This window comes from Rousettus aegyptiacus, unplaced genomic scaffold, assembly GCF_014176215.1.
Source record: "Rousettus aegyptiacus isolate mRouAeg1 unplaced genomic scaffold, mRouAeg1.p scaffold_m13_p_18, whole genome shotgun sequence".
NCBI classification, from domain to species: Eukaryota; Metazoa; Chordata; class Mammalia; order Chiroptera; family Pteropodidae; genus Rousettus; species Rousettus aegyptiacus.
In genome coordinates this window covers 2,942,445-2,966,299 of record NW_023416293.1, presented here as the reverse complement: position 1 = coordinate 2,966,299, position 23,855 = coordinate 2,942,445, and the positions used below count along the sequence as shown (strand labels likewise).

Here is a 23,855-nt window from a genome sequence, read left to right as displayed (position 1 = left end):
GAACTAGGCTCTGATGGATCATTCCAGATGGGTTAAGAGGTCAGGGACACTTGCAAGACTCATACCACAAAAGGATTATCTCTTGGGGCTTAGAGATGATGAGCTTCAGGAATGACTTGAATCAAATCACCTTATCTCTTGAGAAAGGAGAGACTTCGGGTCTGTCATTATTTTCTAAGTGACTTTGGATTAGACATTTTATGCACTGTACTATAGTTTCTTCATCTTTAAGATGAAGGAATTGGCTACATGAGATCTTGGGTCTCTCCTAGATCTGACCATTTTAAATATTAAAAATACCCACTGTGATTCTCGTATTTAAGAAATGTAGGCAGGATGGCTCCTGTGGCCCCAGCCTCCAGGTCAGCTCTAACCGATCCAGGCTCCTGGCCTTATCTAGGGCCAGACCAAGCCTTGCAGATTGGCACTCCTGGCCCCAGGCTCCACGTTCACTCTCGCTCCAAGCAACCTCTGCTGACCCAGGCTCCAGGCTGGGTCCTTTGGATACAGACTCCCAGACTACCCCAGGACCAGGCTGGTACTCATGGACCAATTTGTTGGGCTTATCCCAGGGGTCCCCAAAACCTGATTGGCCTTCTAGGACCCAGGGTCAAGGCTCTTTTACGGACTCCAATCCCAGACCCATCAATATAAGATTGGGTGCAAGGCCTGCCCCGGTAGATCCAGGCACTGGGCTGGCCCCTGTGCACCAAGGCACTAGGCCTGCCCACTTTCTGACCCAGGCAGCAGACTTATTTGCTTAAGGAGTCCAGCCTACCTATGGACATCACCAGATAGAACATCCAGAATCCCTGGACAGGCTGACTAGTGAAAGACTTTCCCTGCCCAAGTCATTCTGCAAACACTTCCTCAAATGTGCAGACACCAATACATGACTACAAGGATTACAAATAATCAAGACAACATGATACCACCAAAGGAAACTAATAAAGCTCTAATAAACTACTAAACTAAAAAAGCTTAATCCATCTGGAAAAACTGGCCCTAAAAATCTATAAACAGTCTGACAATGAACTCAGAATAATCTTCTTAAAGAAATTCAGTGAACTAAGATGCCACAGATAGACAAATAAATGGAATTAGGAAAACAGTGCATGAGCAAAATAAGAAGTTCAACAAAGAAACTGAAGTGCTAAAAAAATCAAGCAGAATCCTAGAGTTGAAGAATATATTGACTAAACTGAAGAATTCAACAGAGTCAACAGCAGATTCAACCAAGCAAAGAAAAAAGTCAGTGAATTCAAAGACAGATCATTTGAAATTATTTAGTCGGAAAGGCAAAAAAAAAAAAAAGAATGAAAAAGAATGAAGAAAGATCATGTGAACTATGAGATTCAATGAAAAGAAACAAGTTATGTATTAATGGAGTTCCAGAAAGAGAAGAGAGGGAGAAAGGGGCAGAAAGCTAATTTAAAAATGAAAGAAAGAAAGAAAGAGAGAGAGAGAGAGGGGGAGGGAGGGAGGGAGAGAGAGAGAGGAGAGAGAGAGAGAGAGGGATGGATTGGAGGGAGGGAAGAAAGACCGAGGTGAAGGGAATGGAACGCCTGCCTACCTTCCCCTCTTCGCCTGTACCGCCTTCGCCTTACTCCGTCCTGCCTCCCTCCCTCCCCTCCAGAAAAGGAAAGAAGAAAGAAAGAAAGAAAGAAAGAAAGAAAGAGAAATCACCAAATCTGGGGAAAGCTCATGAAGCTTATAAGTTACCCCAAAATTTCAACCTAAAAATGATATTCTGTAAGACACATTATAATAAAACTGTTTAAAAATCAAAGAAACAGAGAATTTTAAAAGCAATAATAATAATAATAATAATAATAATAATAAATCCTCCTGCATGAGAAAAGCTCCACAAGACTATCAGTGGCTTTCTCAGCAGAGATCTTGTAGACAGGAGAGAATGGGGATAATGTATTAAAATGCTGGAAGGGAAAAATTTCCAACCAAGAACACTTTACCCAGCAATGCTGTCCCTCATAAAAAAAAAACCCAGAACATCTGATGAGGTGCTAATATCCAAAATGTATCAGGAGTTCAAAGAATTCAATGGCAAGAAAACAAATGATGTAAATGAAAATTAGGCGAAGGACCTGAATAGACATTTCTCAAAAGTAGACATACAAACAGCCAACAGGTAAATGAAAAGGTGCTCTATTTCACTAATAATCAAGGAAATGTAAATCAAAACCACAACGAGAGCACTTCACATCCGTTAGAATTAGCTATTATCAAAAAGACAAGAGACAAATGTCGGTGAGGATGTAGAGAAAAGAGAACCTTGTCCACTGTTGGTAGGAATGTAAATTGGTACAGCCTTTACGGAACACAGTATGAAGAGTCCTCAAAAACTTAAAAATAGAACTACCATACGATCCAGCAATCCCACTTCTGGGTATTTACCTGAAGAAAATGAAAACTCTAACTTGAAAAGATATATACATCCCATGTTCACTGCAGCATTATTTACAATAGCTAATACATGGAAACAACCTAAATGGTCATTGATGGATGAATGGATAAAGGAAATGTGGTATACAAATATATACCAAGAAATATTATTCAGCCACGAGACAGAAGGAACTTCTGCCTTTTGCAACAACTTGGATGAACCTGGAGGACATTAAACTAAGTGAAATAAGCTAGACAGAGAAAGGCAAAGACCGTATGATCTCATATGCGCAATCTTAAAAAAAAGTCGAACTCATAGAAGAATATCTTTTGATATGCAAAAGATAAAGAAATCAAAGCTTATGTATATAATCGAAGTATAATGGTGGTTGCCAGGATTTGGGGGGAACGGAGAAGTGAGGAGATGTTGGTCAAAGCGTACAAGGTTGTGGTTGTATAGGAGGAATAAGTCTAACGCTCTAATGTACAGGCATAATGACTATACTCAGTAATATTGTACTGACAGAAATAGTGTAAGGGAGTAAATTTCAGGTGTGCTCATCACCTGATGAGATGTATGTTAACCAGCTTGCCCGCAGGAATCATTTTACTATGTGTAAGTGTATCAAATCACCATGTTGTACACCTTAAATATATGCAACTTTATTACAAAAATTTTTATCATGATTTAAGATGAACCTATAAATTGTTATACACGTTATTGATAAAGATATATTTTACCTTAGGCACATATCAAATTCGATAGGAAAACAATAATTAGCCATATTCTAGCTACGTGGAGTTTTAAACAACTTAAAATGTGGTAATATGAATTTCACATTAATAGGATAGAGAGCTCACATAAGAAAATAACCTATTCCCAAAGAGTTGGAAGAAGAATGACCAGAAATCGGGGTGGCCCTAAGTTCCCATCCCCTTTCCACTACTTGTCAGCTGTACCTGTGGCACATTATTTAATCTCTTCATCTCCCGGTTTCCTCAATTGTATCACGGGTGCTCTACTACCCATCTGATAAGATTACTGTGACAATTAAATGAGAGCGTGCATGTGGAAGGCGGTGCGCTCCCAAACTTTATCCTGAAAAAAGGGTTTTACTGCCACTGGAATGAAAAAGGTCACAGGAATGATAAAGCACTTCTGAGACAGTCCATTTTTTATTTCAGTTTGAAGGAAAACATTCAGAGGAAAGTGGAAATAAAGCCCATAATCCTAATGTCATGGTGAATAATGAATTATAAGAACTACTTTGGAGTATTAAATAAGTTCTTTATTATTCACTAATATTGTTACCTTTGAACATAAACTTATTTTTAATAAAAACGATAATTAAGAAAGTAAACTCTAGCCTAACCATGAGTACTTAGAAAGACCAGCATGCTGTGAATTGATACTTTCACTTTGTAATGTCGTAAAACATTTTAAATAATGTTAACGAAGCATTTGTGATATTACATGACAGTTTTAGTATTTTTCCAAGTGAATTTCAAAATAATTTTTATGTCATTATGCTTTTGATGTCATGTGAGTCTCACTAAAGTTTTACTTGAAAAATAAACCTAATTATATGTCATTAATTAGTACTAAAATTCCTTCTATCATATAAAAAGTTTCTGGGTAAAGAAACTATATATTTATAGTTAAGGAGAAAAGCCAATTCGAAACATACTGCCACATGTAATTTCACCTTTGCTGCAAAGTCTCAATCAGTATAAATCCTCTTTTTTGCCAGATATGAATCTACACATATAGACAGGCATAAAAAATTCTGTCTCTGGTAGTGGTCAAGAGACAATCTGTGGGCGAATATAGTAGCATCCTTCTTCACCTTAAAACATTAAGAATGTTCCCTGACATGAATATTATTCTCCCTTAATAATCTGGCATTGATCTGCCATTTGTGACTATAACAAATGGATATAATTGTTTCTCTGCATGATGGAGAATGATGTAACTAGATAATTTAAAGGCAATCTCGCAGCTTTAGTAATTAATAAAAAAGTGAAATATTATCACAGACAAACTGGGGACTGGAAAGATGTTACATATAAGATATCAAGGCCTGGGTAAAGATAGCAGGAATGATTATACTTATGATAAAATGATGATAGTGATGATGTAAGCTAAGCTGACAGGGATGTTTAGGGGTGGGAGAAAGGTTATTTAAAGGCCTAATGCTTTTTGAATACTGTATACTGTTACTCAGAGTATCAGAATGCATCCTTATATGCAGGTTTGTGTGGCTTTATAAGACAACCCGCCTGTGCTCATGCTACGCCCTCTGCCCGGGCTGTCGGCTTTCACAGGGGAGGTGTATGATTCACCGCTGTGACCTCAGCATGGGGCACGGGACCTGACGTGGGAACAGGCACTCGAACACTTCCTGGGAAGAAAAGCTGATTGGATATTAGCATGTATCATGGAGTATACTACAAACCCATATACACTACCTCACCGGATTCTCACATTATAAAGTGAGCGTTAGAAATCATAGATGCTGCAGCTGAAATTCATGAGACTAAATGAGAGCCTGGGCTTAAAGTCAGAGTGCCCGGGTTTGAACCCTAAATCCACTGTTTTCTAGTCCTGTGACTCTGGGTAAGCCAATCTCTTTAATCCTTAATTTCTCCATCTGCTAAATGGGGATATTGCCTGTTTTCATATAGAGTCTCTTAAGAGATTACATTTAGATAAGAAGTAAAGCAGGAGACACTTCTATTTATCCACAATCCCCTCTCTTCTTTCAAATAAGAACACTGAGTTTTTGGAAGAAAGGTATTAGGAAACAAAAGTACGTGCACTGCTTTGATAAAAAGGCTTCTTTGACCCATGTGTTGGGGTTCCCTTTTACCACACTGAGGCTACGGCCAATAAACACCGGGAGGAAGAGTCATAAGCGGAAGTTAGAAACAACGGCTGAAACAAGCCAAGCTCCACCACTTCCCTTCAGGGTGCACCTTCCACTCTGATCATGTTTTGTCTTGAGGAGAATGGCGGGCAGGAACTGCTCTGAAGAGGCCTGGCTGTCAGCACACTCTTAGGAAAGGCATGTGTGATCGTGGTTCTGTACCAAATTATGCTAAGTCAGACATGAAACCCAACTCTTTCAAAAGCACTTTAAATTCAGAACATGCGAGATGCACGGTGCAACAAATAGGCTTAGTCTGAGGTCAGACTGCCTGGGATCAAATCCTGAAAGTGCCACTTACTAGAAACAGGAGACTGGGCAAGGTAATCACTCTCTCTGCGCTTCAGATTCCTCGTCTATAAATTGAGGCTAATTGTAGTACTTAATAAGTCTATGGAAGAGGAAATGAAACATTCCTTATAAAGCATGTATCGTGGCAGCTGGCATATAGTAAAGTACCCAATAAATGCTCCAGAAGTTTTGTTTTAAAACTCGGCAAGCTGTAATTGAATTAGCCTGTGTATCCCTAACAGTGAGTTTGGAGCTTGATCAATTTTTTGATGATTGAAAAACAAAACAAAACACAAAACTTAGCATTTTAACCATTTTGAAGTGTTTAATTCATGACATTAATTATATTCACGATGCAAGGATCACCACTATCCATTTCCAGAACTTTTTCATTATCACAAATAGAAACTCTGTACCCACCAAACTAACTCCCCAAACCCCTCCCTCTCCAGCCCCTGGAATCCTCTATTCTACTTTCCGTCTCTATGAATTTACCTATTCTAAGTACTTCATATAAATGAAACCACAGTGTTTATCCCTTTCGCATCTGGCTTATTTTACTTTTTGAGGAACCACCGAACTGTTTTCCTGGAGCGCTACAGGATTTTAACTTTATTTTAACTGCTATACCCTTATGTGGTTTCAATATTTATGCTTTTTTATTCTCCATCTCTAAAACAGAGATAATATCACTTCACAGAAATTTGGTGCTTCTAAATCAAAAGCACCTTATCTAAAAGATGTTATCTTACAAAATATGAAATAGTATTTTTCAGAGCTCTTCAATTTAATTTCATGCCTCTGGGCATAGTTCTTGCGATTGGAACACTGTAAAATTAAAAAGCCTTAAATGAAAAAAGCAAAATCATGGACTAGGAAGTTTGAAACTCCTGTCCCTCCACAGAAAAACAAACAAAAAACCCAACCAGACTACCAAAATCAATTTTGTCAGAACTCTGTTACATAATACACATGAGAGTTCTAGAAAAAGAAAAAAAGAGCTAAAAGGGCAGAAAGACTACTTGAAGAAATAATGGCTGAAGACTAACCAAAGTTGAGGAAATATATGACCTACACATCCAAGAAGCTCAACAAACTCCAAGCATAATAAACTCAAAGAGAGCCACATTTGGACACACTACAGTCACATGATCAAAACCCAAAGACTAAGAGTTTTGAAAGCAGAAAGAGAGAAGCATCATGAAGAGAATCTCAGTAAGATAAACGACTCATTTCTCCTTAGAAACGATGGAAGTCAGAAGGCCGTGGGACGACATAGTCAAAGTAATGAAAGAGAAAGATAGTTAAAACCAAAGATTCTATATCCAACAAAACTATCCTTCAAAAATGAAGGCGAAATTAAGAAATTCTCAGATGAACAAAAGCTAAGGGAGTTTGCTACTTACTTGCAAACCTGCCCTATGAAAAATGCTGGAGGGAGTCCTTCAAAATAAAATGAAAGGACACTAGACAGCAACTTAAAACCACATTAAGAAATAAAGAACACTGGTGAAAAGAACAACACAGGTAAACATAAAGCCAGCATTACTGGATTTTTTGGTTTGCAATTCCTGCTTTTTTCCTATATGATTTAGAAGGTTAATACATAAAACGACTGTAATTCTATATTAATAGGCACCTAATATATGAAGTTGTAATCTGTGACAACAACGATAAAAAGGGGGAGCGACAGATGCGTGTGACCAGGGTGCCATATACGACTGAAAGTGTTGGCATTATTCAAATTAAGACGTGAACGGCAATCTCTGAGAAAATCACTAAGAAAATAACTTCTAAATATACAGAAAACGAAAGAATTGAAACGGCACACTACAAAAAAAATCATCTTAATATAAGGAAAAAACAGACAATAATTGAGAAACAAAAACACGTTAGGCATACAGAAAACAAATAGCAAAATGGCAGAATTCCTTTCTTAAACCCTCTAAGTAAAAGGCAGATATTTGCAGAATGGATGGCTTCACTGGTGAATTTTATGCAACATTTAAAGAATTAACACTAACATTTTCAAACTCTTCCCAAAAATTGAAGAGGAAGAAACGCTTCCTAACTCATCCTATGAGGCCAGCACTACCTTGATGCCAAAGCCAAACGAAGACACTACCGAAGAAGAAAACTGTCGACCAATAGTCATTACGAACATAGATGCGAAAATGCTGAACACAATACTAGCAAATCAAATTCAGTATATTAAAATGATCATACGATACTACTAAACTGGATTTATCCCAGGAACTCAAGGGTGGTTCGACATAAGAAATCAGTGTAATAATCTACATTATAGAATGGAGAAAACTCCCACATAATCACCTAAAATAAAAATATCTGACGATGTCCAACACCCCAGAATCTATCCAGGGCCTGGATAACTGACCCTTTGATCACTTGCTTTTCCCTTACTGAGCTTTAATTCCCATTCTTATGTTTTAATTCATGAATAATCGGCGAACCTGTGAAACCTAAGGCACCCCACCCTCGACCCTCATAAAGGCAGAACCCCAGGTTCGTTTCTTCTCTGCCCCTCCCAAAACCTTGCTGTGTGGTCTTGGGTGTGCTGTGTACCCTCCAGAAGCTGTAAGAAATCATTTTTTTCAAAGTTCACTGATGGCTGTTGCTGAGATGGGTCTTGCAGTTATAATAAATGCCACAAGGGCTGGTCCGCCTGCAACTTTGGCTGTGGTCAGCGACTGTCTGTCGGTGGGGCATGCCTCAACTCAAGTAGTATGGGCCCAAGTGAGAGCCCCCAGGAATTTCTAGCCCATAGCATCACTATAGGCTGAAACTGACTCAAAACAATGGGTTGGTTATCAGATCCATTATCAGAAAAACAGAAAATAAGTGGTAGATAGGATGTGAAGAAACTGGAACCCTTGTGCATCATTCATGGGACTGTAAAATGGTACAGCTATTGTGGAAAACAGGCAGTTCCCCCAAAATAAACAAACACTGAATTACCATATTGATTTGGCAATTCCAGTTCTAGGTATATACACAACACAGGTATATTTCTAGGTATATGAGCACTCGAGCAGATACATGTACACCAATGCTCACAGCAGCATTACTCACATGAGCCAAAAGGTAGAAATGACCCAGATAACCATCAAGAGATGAATGAATATGCAGAATGGAATATATGCTGTGACATGGAGGAAGCTTGAGGACATTATGCTAAGTGAAAAATGCCAGGCACTAAATATCATATGATTCCGTTTGCGTGAAATATCTAGAACGGGCATATTCACATAGACAGAAAGTAAAACAGAGGTTACCAGGGGTTCAGGGAGGATAGATGGGGAGGTATCGCTTAATACTCACTAAGTTGCTGTTTGAGCTGATACGGATTTTAGAAATACATAGTGGTGATGGTTAAACAACATGCAATTAATACCACTGAACTGTACACTCAAAATGGCAAATTAATGTTATGTTATATATTTTAGCGCAATAAAAAAACAATAGAAAAAATGCTTTCATGTCTGTGATTTCATGTTGTGATTCTCTGAGCAACTGAATTCCTCAAATCATCCTACTTGTTTATGCCAAGGCACATCTTGGCCATAAGCTTGGAAGATGGACCAGAACCAAATTTTAATACCTGTGTTACGTAGTCCCTTTGTCAGACTCTGTGTGCTTTGCTCCTTTTCTTCCTCTCGCTTTTCATCACTCTAAGCTCCTAGTTAGTACCAAAAACAGAGAGGAGAGCGCTCACCATTTAAATATCTTCGATCCTTGGCTAAACACATTTAAGTGGTAAAAAGGAAATATTCCCTCCTTTCCCTCGACTCCTATTAATCTGACCTGACCTGGGGTCAGGGTACCCTCTGTGATTATGGCATAATTACCATTTGCTCTGCGTGGCACCGTCTTCTGTGCCATCAGGCGGCAGCCTATGTCTTCAGAGGGAGCAGCACAGAGCTGTGGTTAGGAGGGCCCGCTGCAGTCAAGCTGCCTTGTGATCTAAGGTTAAGTGACTTGACTTCTCTCAAGCTGGTTCCTTACAAATCAATGGCTAAAAATCAAATTAAGTGACATACGAGGTGCACACAGCACTTAGTAGGCGTCCAAAGTGGTAACACTGTTCTCTCAACTAAGTGTTAGCTAAGTGATTTCAATGTCAATACAGGATGGAAAGACTCAGAAACAGCTACTGGATTTATTTTAGGCAGCATCTCGAAAATCACTTTGCCTCCTTCAGGACTGTTTGGAGGGAAAGGGTTTAAACAAGGCTGAAAGACCATCCTTCACTAGCTAATCACCTACGTGTTAATGTGTCACACAGCATACGCTGAAGGACGACAACAGAAAAACCTTCAAAAGAATAGTCTTATTTCCTTCTCAAGTAGATGCCACAAAAGGCATTCTTCTTGAGCAGAAAGTGCAGCCCTATTTACAGCTTGTTTGCTTTGTTGAGCTCTTAATGAAGCAGAGCTCTAATTATTCATTAGGAATTTTAATGAGCACCACCAAACCACCATCAAGATCTCTATGTCTACTTTAGTATTTAAGCTCTCTGCCTCCAGCCAGACTGTCTTGAACTCAAAAAGCATTATTTACTTTCTCCTTTCACATAAAAGGCTCGGTTACGATACACACTTGTCTGAGGGCTGTTTGAGGCCAGAGGCTCCCTGTGCTGCTGGCTGAGTCTGAGAAAGCAGGCACTCCCTACCGCAGCGCTCAGAGCTGGTCCCTCAAGCTCCACACTTTAGAGTTTACTCTAGGCTGTTTTCAATTCACATTGGAGGTATAACTAGGACACATTAATACTGCTGGGATTGAGACTCTAAATTATGAATAATTTGCCAACTAGCACCAATGTTTGCATTCCCTAAGTTGCTTCGTAGAAGTCTGATTTGAAATTTGACACTTCAACATGTTTTATTAAAACTAAAAATATGCAAGGAATTTCTGTAAGCATGCAATTAATTATGCTAATTAAAAAATTTCTTATCTAGGTCTAGAGGCAACTCAAGCATCAAAGTTTCAAATGCAATTACACGTTGTTTTTCCATTTGAAGTTTGTTAACAGCTTTGGTAATATCAAAATGGCTAAATTTTACTGTATTTTCCTGTTCATGCCAAGCGCATTCATTTTATCAGCTATTATATAGAAAATATTCTTTGGTTCCCTAGGATAAAAAATTTTTCAAATTTTATGTGATCCTATATAAAATATATGACCCTCCTGTAAGTCTGAAATGTCATTTCTCAAACAAATATAAAGGCATATATTTAAATTCAAAACTTAGAAACAGCATCTGTGGAAGAAGAGTGATAACCTATACATCCAAAGAAAACCAAACTGCTAAATTTTCGTTCCATGGGTCCCTCCTCACCTTAATATTCTATAGTTCTCTAAAAACTATTGACATCAGAGATTCTCTTTGCATTAATGGAATCATGTGAGAAAGGACGATTTAGAAAACCAGGAGTCAATGCTGAACTTTTAATAAAGTAAAAAAAAAAAAAAAAAAAAAAAAGCACAGAGAAACCTGTTGACAGGCATTTCACTGTAAAATTTACAGAAAATTGTTACATCAAATTCCATTATACCAGTAATTTTTAAATTTTACAGACACAGGGCTATAACCCAACCTCTTCTTCATACCACCAAACCAATTGCTACCCCTACTTGCGTTTTTAAAAGCCAGTGTTACTAAGATATTATTCACATACATTGAAAGCGTACGTTTAGTTCAATGGCCTTAGTATGTTTGCTGTTGTGCAACCATCACCCCAGTCAATTTTAGAAAAAGAAATCCTGCACTCGTTAGCTGTCATCTCCAATTCCTCTCCCTGCACCTCCCAGCTCTGGGTAGCACAAATCTACTTTCTGTCTCTAGGAGATGGCCTCTTCTGGATATTTCATGCAAGTGGAATCACGTGGTCTTTTGTGACTGGCTTCTTTCACTTAGCATAATGTTTTCAAGGTTCATCCATGTCGTGGCATGTATTAGTACTTTATTCATTTTTATTGCCAAATAATATGCCTATACACACACATACTTACATACATACATACATACATATATACATACATATACCCTCCACCTGCTTCTGATTTGTGTGGCTGCATTTTTCAAATGCTGTGTGCTTTTTGAAAAATTAGAGAGTCAGATGTATATAATGACCTTGTTAAGAAACAATACCCTTTTAATCAACTGCAGTTTTGACCCCATGAATGATACTTAGAAACTATTAGTTTAAATAAATAAAGATAAGAAGAAGACATCTACTTTTTGTAGGAACATATCGAGCAAAAGGCTGCAATAAAAAAAAAGAAAACAAAAGACTACTTAGAAAACTACTTAACACTGGGAAGTTTCACTTTAACAGTAGAAAATTGAGAAGTCAAAGTCCCCAAGCATCTCACCTATATTTATGCCTCCATCAAGGTGAGCTTGGTGAAGTCAATAACAAAATATTCTTAGTAAAATAAAGACAAATGTCTTCATTCATGCCTTTAATATATATAATTGTATACTCATATTAACTTGGAGGTACAAACTTCTTCATTTTTCTTTTTATAACTATCATATTACTGGAACTTGGAGAATTCTGATTTCTGGACAGATTTTGGAAGGCTGCATTGAGAGTCATTCTCTTCTTTTTCACCTTCTTGCTATATAGATATCACATTTTAAGAGCATAACCGAAGTTACGAAAGGATAACTAGACAAGGACTAGAGAAGTGACTGGCCTCTCTGTACCACCATATATCCTGGGTCCTACCAGCAACCTCAGAGGAAGGTGCTCAGAAAAGAATATGACTAGACCCACTGTTACTTCTCTTGGGGCCCCTGCCACACTCTGAGACACTGCCATTCTCTGGGCAGACTGTGGCAGGTAATCCCTAAGATGGTCCCCACTGATCCCCACTGCTTGGTATTCATGCTCCTGTATGATCCCCTCTCAGTAACTACGGGCCACACCTCGGTATCCGTCTTCTAACGAATGGAGTAGAGCAGACGTGATGGAGTGTCACTTTTATAATTAGGTCATAAATAAGTGTGGCTTCTAACTGGGGTGCTCTCTCTTGGACTGCTAACCCTGGGAGAAGCCAGCTGTCATGTGGTAAGGCGACCTGTGGGGTAAACCACGTGGGGAGGAGCTGAGGCCTGTCAAGTCCCTCGTAAGTGTGCTTGGAAGCAGATCTCTAGCCCCAGTCCAAGCCTGTGGTGACTGCAGGCCGTGTGGACAGCTTGTCTACTACCCCATGGGAGACTGGAGCCAGGGCACCAGACTAAGCCACATCCAGATTCCTGATCCTCGGAAACCACGAAATAACAGTTTGTTGTTTTTAGCTGCTAAGTTATGGGGAAATTTGTTATGCAACAACAGATAACTGATACATAGACCATGCAAAATTCCTTAACTTTCTGCTTTTTTATTCTATTTTGTCATTCCCTTCCCCTACGTGTTTGTGTTTTCAAGGACAACAAAGACCATTCCCAAGGCTCCTGGAAGTGGAGCAGTCCGTTGGACAGAGCTGGGGGATAGCAGGGCGCACATCTCTACTGTTCCAGAAGCAGGTGGTATGTTACCCCAAACTAGCGGCACCTGACCGAGCTTTCCAGGAAAGGCTTTCTTTAGCAGTCAGAGTCCCCAGGGGACCGTACTTCCTGGCCGTGTTCTACCACCCTTCCAACTGCTCTCTCCAACACACACTGAACTCGCCTCAGTTCCCTAAGTGATGCGAGTTCAGGGTGTGTTGGAGAGAGCAGAACTGTAAGATAATAAATCTGCGTTGGTTTTGCACCACGAGTTTGCAGTAATTTGTTATAGCAGCAATAGAAAACTACTACACTAACATTGGCGCTTTCTTTATTGAGGGAATTTTAAAGTAATCTTAAAGTCCCTTCTGATTCTAAAATTACTGAAATCTATACAACTCGGGAACTCTTTTATTCTGTTCTCACACAGGGAGCAGCTGCCTTCCAGAAGAGAATGATCTGTCTTCCCTGACCAACCCCGTAATGAGTAAAGAATAAGAAGAGAGGCTACTGCTTCCGCAGGTCACTTTCCAAAGACGTTTTTGTTTCGAAGAGCTGGGATACCTACTAGGAGCAGAGATAAGGGAAACCAGGACTTCAGAATTGTGGACGTTTAGCACACAGTGTGAAAGACAGTTAAATCGCCCCTTTGCCTACCTAATGAACAGAATGGGTTACGATTCCAAAATATCGACCCCAGCACCTATCGTTCTTCTTATATAGTTTAGCCAATTCAGTTTTTAGATGTGAACACACTTAGGCAGGTGTGCACACTGCTGTTCTCCACAGTTCACATCAGTCTCAAGGATCGCAAACCTGGCCAGAACTGCCAGCATATAAATTCTTTGACTGGCTCCACTAGGTATTTGAGTTTGAAGGCTGATTATAAAGGTTCTGCTATGGTCAAAGGGAGATATGTAAAATGCAAATACGTCTTGAGGGTTCATATTTCATGACATTACCAGTTACTACTTTAGATATCAGTTAGCATGCCAGTAGGTGTGTTATCTCTGCCATTAAACTAGGATGCCACTGCAAATATGCTTTCGGAAATACAAGTCAGGGAACAGAGGGGCAGGTATAGGTAAATCTAAAAAAAGGAGAATTAAAAAGACTTCAAAAGATACTGACAGTAAGATAGATTCAGAGTCAAATTAAATCAATTTCTTAATTTTGCTGAATGTTGCTCTTAGTCATGCTACTCAAAACTCATCTTGTGACCCACATAAAGACAACGATGACCATTCAGAAGCACCCGTTTTATGCTGGGTACTTTACAGAGTGCTTTACGCTCAGGATTGTTCCTTGTAACGACAAACCTGCAAGACATGCATGTGAGGAAAGAGGCTCGGGGGAATGAGTTAACTACTTTCCCAGGGTGACACAGGTAGGAACAGGTAGAGCCCATCAATATTCAAACCCAAAGTCTTTGTTCTTCTCTCCACACAAGCTTGACTTCAGGCCACAGATTCATTTCCGAGGTTTGCTGTGCTCCAGCTTTCAGGCCCTCCTCGTCACCTCCCAGCCTGCCACGCTGTGAGGCCCTCAGTGGAACAAGAGAGGGCACTGGATAGGGGCAAATCAGAACGAAAGGGCCCTCCTTTCTCCATTGCCATCTGCTGCCATCTCTGGCTTCCTGCCTTTTGCTCAACTGTTTTGTCAAATGTTTAGATACTATGGCGACTGAGTAAATAACTAGAGTATGTTGTCATGGCAATGATCAGACGCTTAATCTGAATTTGTACCTTACAACCATTTAAAATTTATGTGCTAGTGGTTGCTAGGGGCTGAGCGGCTGTGGGAGGGAGGAATGGGGAGTGTCTGCTAATGGGTGGGTACAGGGTTTCCTTTTAGGGGAATAAAATGTTCTAGAATTAGGCGGTTGTACAACTTTGTGAATATACTAAAACCACTAAATTGTACACTTTATAAAGGTAAACTTGATGACATATAAATTACATCTCGATAAAAAAATTGTGGCTATAACCAAGAGTCAGATATTACCAAGTATTGGAGAAGATGTGGAGAAATTATAAACCTCAAATATTGCTGGTGGGAATGTAAAGTGGTGCAGCCACTTTGGAAAAGAGTTTGGAAGGTCCTCAAAAGTTAAACAGAGTTACTTTATGATCCAACAATTCTACTCCCACACATATATAACCCCCCCAAATGAAAACATGTTCACACCGAAACTCGTACACAAATGTTCGCTGGGGCATATTTTATAATAACCAAAAAGTAGAAATACCCCCAAACACCCAGAAGCTGACAAATAAATAACATGTGATATATCCACACGATGGAATATTATTTGACCATAAAAAGAAATAAATACTGATACATGCTACAACATGAGTGAATCATTATTCAAAGTGAAAGAAGCCAGTCATAAAAAAACCATATAGTGTATGATTCCACTTAAATAAAATGTCAAGAGTAGGTGAATCTATAGAGAGAGAAAGTAGATTAGTGGTGGCCTAGAGCTGGCACGGCTCAGGGATACATGGGGAGTGGCTGCCTACACGTATGGGGTTTCTGCGTGGTGATGAAAACGCTCTAAAATTGACTGTGGTAATGGCTGCACAGTGTTTGAATATACTGAAAATCGCTGAGTTGTGCACTTTAGGTGCATGAATTATACGGTATGTGTATTTTACTTCGCTAAAGCTGTTAAAAATTTATAGGCTCATGTTCATTAACTTTTAAAATATTATTTACCTAAAACTATGCAAGTGAAAACTTGATGGAATGCAGCTTATAAACCTGCTTAGTGACTGTATCAAGGGGGTTCAATTCTCTTAAGGAAAAAATAAGCCCATATTATAACGACAACTGGACTTACATGAGGCCACGTTGAAGGTTTTATCAGGTCTATGGAAATGCTGCCTTCGTAAAACTTATAATGACATGTCTCCCAATACTATTTTTTATTTTTTACAAATGGGGTAAATGAAAAATTATTATAAATTAAACTAAACAAGGGAGCAAAGAGTGAATAAATTTACCTTAATGTATGTTTCCAAAAAAGTGTTGGGAGAGTACCTACCTACAATAAACTTATTTCTGATTTGCGACTGAATATCACACTTTATATATCATTTCACATTTGAGAAGCTATGCTTTTATTAGAAAAATACCTGCAAAATTTGGAAACTTTATTTAGGATATTAAATTTTCACAGTAAAAAGAATAAACACACAGGTGTTTAGCAAAAACTACCTGCATTGTTAGTTTCGAGAGAGAGCGGACTATAGGGAAACAAAATGGGAGCCGTTTCAGCAGTACTCCAGCTAAGAACGTGACGCTGACCATGGCAGTGAGGATGGAAAGTGACGGACCAACTGGAGAGATCACCGGGAGATATGATCTTTTGGACGTGGTGACTGGATATGCACTAAGAGAGGACGGGCTTCAGTGATTTCTTAGGGGAAACTGGGGAAAGCTCCCATGTGATCCTAAAGCTTTCCCTTCTAGATCCCTTCCAGGTTAGAAAGAGAGAACTCTATCCTTAAAAAATATCCTTTCATTCAGTTTAAAATTCTTTTGCCCACTCGAACTTACCTTCTTTTAATTTAACAAAACTTGTAGTACAAATAAAAACGTACCCCTTACATGTAAAAAAAACTATAGATGCATTAGAGGTGAAGCACCAAATTTTAACAGAGTTCAGACTATACCATTTCTATCTAGAAATATAAGAAATTCACTCCTCGGCAAGGAATTTTATAGGTATATGCAGATGACTATCATCATTATATAGATGAGGAAACTAAAGTACTAAAGATTAAGTCTCACCAAGTAACCTAGAACCAGAAGTAAGAGTTGAACTTAGGTTTTACAGCTCTTAATTCAGTTTTCTTATATGCTTAAGTTCATTTTATATAAGATATATAAAATAATCTGTTTAAAGATGATTCCTAAATTTTATAAATTATTCCATATTATTTCACATGCATTACGGGATAGTAATTCTACATATATATGCTCACTGGATAATAAGTACTAAACAACTTTAAATTATACAATCACCCTAGGGAAACTAGAATGAGGTCATGAAAGGAAGGAATAAAAGGAGCCATGATCTCGAAGCTATGACTGACTTTTATACATATACAACTAGGTCTCAGTTCTTAAAAATAGCACAAGATCAGATTAGACAGGCAAAATGCTCTTGAATTATATAGAATAAATTAATTTATATACAAATAGTACTGTATAAATCGTCTGCTTGCCCTATGTCTTTCAAAAAACTGCTTTCATAGCTCTCGTCAAAATTATTTTAATTTACTTTAAGTCTACCAAGGAAAATCAAAGACAAAGGAATCAATTGACTGGAAAGGCAAAGTATGAGTAACATTAAAAAGTTATCAAATTACCTTACAGAGTAAATAAGGATTGATTTGTAGAAACTGGAAAGTTTCACCTTTTATGAAAAATATAAATAAAAGAATGATGTGGATAAATTGACTGTATTTCTTTCTTTTTTTAAGATAAATCAATCAATCAATTAATTTTTTATGAGGACATTGGTTAACAAAATCCAATAAGTTTCATCTGTACACTTTAACAGAAAGGCATATATATATATTTACCTTGTGTGTTCACCTCCCATAGGTAGCTTTCTTTCTGTCAGCACATATTTGACCCCCTTTACCCTGCCTTCCTCCCCCATCTGCCCACCCTCTGGTAGCCACTAGGCTATCTGACTGTATTTCTAATTAGCCAAAGAAGAGAGTAGAGGATGAGAGGAGACACCGTGCTTTATCCCTGGAGCTTTATGCAAAGCCCGGGTGAAGGGCGGCTACACTCGAGTCTCAGGCGGGGCTGAGCCAGAACTCTCCAGTCCCACGTTTCTGATCAAAAGTGACCAGAGGCTGCCTTTTTCCAAAGCTGCCCTGTGAGTCAGGCGCAAAAGTCCACAGCTCCAAACTTTACCTGCCAAACCACATACTCAATAAGAAATACCCTGAATTACTCTGTAACCAAAGTGGTTATAGATAATTTAAGCTAGATGTCTTATTCAACATTGGTATAAGATATATATTAATGCACGTTAATGTGTATTATTCACCTCCTGAGATGAAAAGATTCTGTAAAGAGGCTGAGTAAGATCGTGCTAGCACATAAACTCACAGGTTAGAAGGCAAAGCCACAGTGATAATAGAAAATTTTATGACTGATATTAGTAGAAAATTCTCTAATTTATAAATAAAGGACTACATATACAGTTAAAGTACCTAGTGTAAAAACGTGTACAAAGAATGTCAATTTTAACATTTATTATAGCAAGATACTGGGAATAGCAATAAAGAGGTAGTCAAATAAATGGTGGTCCACCCACAAAGCCCAGCGATGCGGGAACATGTGACCTGCACGGCACACCGCACAGGGGTTCTGTACGTGAGAGTGCAGAGCTAGCTCAGGAATGTATTAAGAGAAGCGAGATGTAGCACAGCATCAGCAGTATGGGGTGGGAAGAGGACATATTTTCAAGGAATAGTATAAATTAAAAAAAAAAATACCTTGTGGTATCTTCTTAGCAGTGCCTCTTTTGTTCCTTGAACTTCTCTTTCCAGGTATTCTTTTGTCCTTTCCCAAGAAGTCCTGCCCGTCTTTGGGGCCTTCACGAGGAGCGTTTTCCAAGTTCTCACTTGCAGCCACCTCCCAGCCTGGCGTGCAGCGTTCATTGTTGTTTAGACTGTCCTGCTCAGACGCTTCGGGTTTGCCCATCGCACTGTCACCGCTGGTCAGACGCTCGTGCCCCTCTGTGTCAAGCTGATTTTCATTTTCGTCTGATGCAGAAGGCAAGTGTGTTACTGTACTTTCCACACTGTCACCGGGATGACACCCATCTTGTGGTTCTATCTGCAGATTACATGTAGGAGTTTCACTGTCATCCATTAGAGCATCTTTTGTTGAACCATTTAAGTTTCTTTAAAGTCCTTCCATGTCTACAATGACAAAAAGAGAAAAGCTACTTCATTTTCTAAACTCTGTATTCTCAGTAACTTTTCATTTCCTCTTCTCTTGAGTTGTCTGACTGTAACTAGGGAAGAAAAGGAAATGATTGAAGCTCATTCCTACTACCTCCTCCCCACTTACAATCCCACCCCATCTCACCTCATCTAGTTCTTAACCCTGACTGCATGTTAATTACTGTGGAGCTTGTCAAATTCTATACTAGACCTATTAAACTAGAATGTCTGTAACTATGTATGGTGTCACGTGGGTACTAAACATTTCGGAGTGATCACTTTGTAAGGTGTGTAAATGTCTAATCATTATGTTGGACTCCTGAAACTAACGTAATATTGTATGCCGCCTGTATCTGAAAATTAAAAATCAAAATTTTTTAGAAATCATAATGTCTGAGGATCTGAGCCCAGGTGCTTATATGTGTTTTTAAGTTCTCTAGGTGATTCTAATGTGCATCATGTGGTGATCACTGCCTTAGTAGAGTAAGTTACTGGTTAAATGAGGTTATCTGCCCCAAATCATTCACTCATGTTATCCCAGGTCAGTTAACAAGACAAGTGAAAGTTGTATATAAGTCCTTGTCTGGCCAAACAGCAGCAATATTTGCAAATGAAAACAGCTGAACATATTTTTAAAATTAAGTGAAAAAAGGCATGGGAGGGGGAGTTAAGGTAGCATATATTTACACTATATTCTAATTATGTCTTTTACTTCCTGAAAATAAGCCCTGGAAAAGTACCTTAGAGTTGTTAGCAAATTCCTTTTATATAATTAAAAAATAAATAAATAAAAAGGGCTGTGATTAACTCCAGGCTATCTAGTTTAGCGCTGGAACAATCCGAATCTGTTCTGAGGATCCTGTCAACATTTTAAAGAATTACAAAATGGACTGTGATCCCTTTATCAGTTATGTTTTGATCTGCTTTTATCATCTGAAAGTACTTTTTAAGAAAAATGATGCCAGCCAGATTTATTTTTATTCTTGCCAACCATTATTTTGGAATTGGATTAAATATTATAGTCATGTAATTCTGGAAAAAAAACGCAGTGATAGGAAGTTTAAAAAATTATTCTAATCAATAAACAGAAATGCTTCCTCTTTAGAAACATGTAAAGTACAATTCTTTAAAAACACAAAAAGGAAATATAAAATATAACATTAACTCTACACTGATTGTATCATATGCTTTCAACATTTTGCAACTGGAATATTTGATTTGGACATAAAAGTACTGTTTGGCAAATATAAAAATATCTAAATCTGGGTGATATCATTTTCCTTAAAACATATATTACATATCCCCAGGTACGCAACATAAAACGTAAAATTATTTAACCTGACTAGAATAACTTAGTGTAGACCTAAAAGAAATTCTAGATTATCATTTTTACTTTAAAAAGTTATTATTTTAATAAAGTGCCTTCAAGGTCATTATCATGAGAGAGTTCAAACTCAAATGAGTTTTAAAGTATGTATCTAAAAAAGTGGAAACAACCAAAAATTAATGAATAGAAAAACAAAATGTGGTAATTCGTACATATTATGAATACTATTATTTAGCCATAGAAATGAAGTTTTGATACATGCCACAACATAGACGAATCTTGAAAACACTGTGCTAAAGTGACATAAGTCAAGACACAAAAGGAAAAATATGGCCCGAGGCCACTTACATGAAACACCAGAACAGGCCAGTTCATAGACAGAAAGTGGATTAGAGGTGAGCAGGGACCGAGGGCAGCGGAACAGGAGTTACTGCTAAAGGTTCGAGTTTTTGCGTAGGGTGATGCGAAAGATTTGGAAACAGACAGTGGTGATGGTTGTATGACGGCATGAATGTAATTCATGTCACCCAACTGCACGCTTAAAACTGGTTAAAATGGAACATTTCATGTTACATATATTGTCACAATAAAAATACTGAAATTTATACGGTTATGTAAGACAAATGAGATGTCAGCTCTTAAAAACTGGTAATAGCCTCAATTGATTTTTAATTTAAATATATCAAGTCACATTCTGACATGTATTTGCAGTTGCAAGTATAAAGTTTTTACCCGAACGAGACACAGAGATAACAGCCAAGGGGGATGGTGGGAGGCAGAAAGGAGTCTAGAGAGCCCAAAACAATAACTATCATCTCTTACTGAGTCCCTAGCATATGTTAGAAACTGTGCCAGGCACTTTACATACTTTATTTCTAATCTTCCAAACAATCCTACATGGGATGTATTCATTGTGTCTTAGATGAAGAATCTGGGGCTTGGAAAGGCAAAACGACTTGTTTAAGATATTCCTAGAAATTGGAATTGGATCTGAAACCAGGTCTTCCGGATTTGAATCTCATGCAGTACCTCAAAAGGGCTGAGAGCAGAGGCAGACCAAGGCTCAAGTTCTGGCTCTGCCTTTTAACAAACTGTGTATGACCTTGGGAAGTTACCTCGCACCTCCAAGCTTCAATTTTCTCATTTGCAAAAGTGGAGAACTTTAATACTTAGTTGAAGAGTCATTTTTAGAGGCTTAGACAACACAGCAGGTAAAGCACTTAGCAGAATGCTCGGCCCACGGTAAATGCTCAATGAAAGGTGGCCATTATTACTTGCAGAGAAATCTCACAGGTTGGCATTAAACACTGGTAGGTTTCCCCAGGGATGTCCACAGCCTTACTACAGGTACATAAACAGCGCTTTTCCACACCTTCCAGGAATGATTAAGTTCTTGGTGACAGACTAATGTTAACCAACATCATAAATCACTTGAGAATGCTGGGAAGTATTCATTCATGATGGGGATTTCTCACGTAGTGCCTGGATTACTGACACATCTGTTCTGTACACCCCGTTTCAGGTGATTAAGATATCTAGATATTAGTGATTAAGGCTCCTTGGTGAGGATAAAATTACAGATCACATTCACAGCTTTGTTTAGTGTCATGTCCCAGTACTTGAGTAAAACTCTTTAGATCAATACTTTTAATCAATTCTCACCTGAGCAGTTACATAACTTTCATCCCATTAATGAAGAGACCAAGTATTATATATTATCAAGAGTCATTCAGCTAGCAAGTTTAGAAATGCAGTTTGGGTGAATAATGATCCTGAGGCTACACTCTTAATTATTATACTCTTTGGACAATGTGGAGACAGTGACCGAAAGAATATTTCACTTCAGCTGAGGCAGACCCCAGTGAGGAAGGTCCACCCTGCAGCGGAGGGCAGACACATCTTTAACGACCAAAAAGTTCAAGTTCATGGACATTCTCTCTTTCCCTGAAAAGTGCTATACCGATACAATACACCATTTCCTATACGGCCTACCTTCTTTTATTGAGAACTTTTTAATATATATACTAATATACTATTTAAGTTAAGAAGCTATCTATTACCACTAAAGTCAGTATTCCCTCCTTTGGGCTTCAAGACATTTGCCTCTTATGATTTCATGATGATGTAATTAGTTTAATTCTCAGAAGGTAACTTTTAAACTACTATTTTTTTTAAACACTAATTCTTACACTCTATAACTAACTACTCTTACAAAACACCTACCAATCCTTCAAGTCCTGGACCAAACGTCACCCCAACTGGCCCGCCCTGACTTCTCCATTCCAAAGACCCACATGATAATATGCTCCTCGAGAGTGGTGTGTACCACCACGGGCCTGTCCCAATGCTGCCCTATGTATAGTTCTGCATATGTATCCTCCTGGATTTAAGCCATTTGAATACCCATAACCCAGCCACAAATAATTTTCATTCTTCGCAATGTCCAGCGCTGGGCTTTGTACTTACTAGCAACATGAAGGAGTAAGGAACAATTTCCTACAGGTCCTCTGAAAAGGAAGAAGTCATGCATGTGGATTGCCATCCACTCCATGCCCCTGTCTGACAGGTAACTGACATATTAGTACACAAGATTTGGCTTCCGTCTGCATTCCGACATATTTCAATTAGAATATTTTAATCCAAGCAATAGGATAACTTTCTGAATGGAATTTCTAATCAGTACAGTCCTGCTATCTTTGGAAACAGTAATAAATAAGTTTATTTTTGTCTCTTCTTCCTCTTCTTTCCTCTCTCCCTCAATGCTACACTGACATCATTTTGATCAGCATTTAAAAAAAAAAACCAAAATAGTAGGAAAAATATAAAATATGAAAAATATGACAAAGTCAAAAGGCTATTGTTCCGATGCATCGGTATCTCACTGTAAGAAAGTGCTGAGGAAAGGGACCATCTCCAGGAGAAAAAGAGCTGGCTGATACACAGTATTTTAAAATATGTTCTAATGTTATATGGGACCTAGAAGTTAGATGTAAACTTGAAATGGCATCCAAGGTTAGTTGCTGTATCCAAACTGTGTGTCTATCCTTTAAGAGTCCCTCTGTCTACAATCTGTCCTCACAAAAGAGACAGTGACACACTGTGATCACTGCATAGCACTGACTCCGGCATATTTTGCCTTTTAAAAGCATGACAGCGAGTGCGGCACAAGTTTCCAGCCTCTCATGGCAAAATAGCATTCCAAATATGTCCATCGTATAAAAGTTATTCGACATGTTGACTCGGCACAGCTGAAGAATTTCAAGCAAACATATTCAAGTGAGGCTTATACAAAACTTGAAAAACCACAAAACTCTGAAGAAGCTTTAAATAAACAAATAGTACAGAGTAACGGACTATAAAAAATCCACATTTGTCAAAAATATAATCTCGATCCCAGTATGATTTCACTTCATTTTTG

The 23,855-nt window shown here is 38.4% G+C and overlaps 1 protein-coding gene across 2 annotated transcripts in view; it reads right to left on the bottom strand.

Annotated features, from left to right (window-relative positions):
- CNST (consortin, connexin sorting protein) overlaps nt 1–23,855 on the bottom strand; it is an 82,718-nt gene that overhangs the window by 34,178 nt on the left and 24,685 nt on the right. For both annotated transcript variants that reach the window (XM_016157444.2, XM_016157445.2), the window contains exon 2: nt 18,658–19,086. In XM_016157444.2, the coding sequence (XP_016012930.2) occupies nt 18,658–19,036 (379 nt within the window). In that variant the 5' untranslated portion in view covers nt 19,037–19,086. The remainder of the gene's footprint in view (nt 1–18,657; nt 19,087–23,855) is intronic.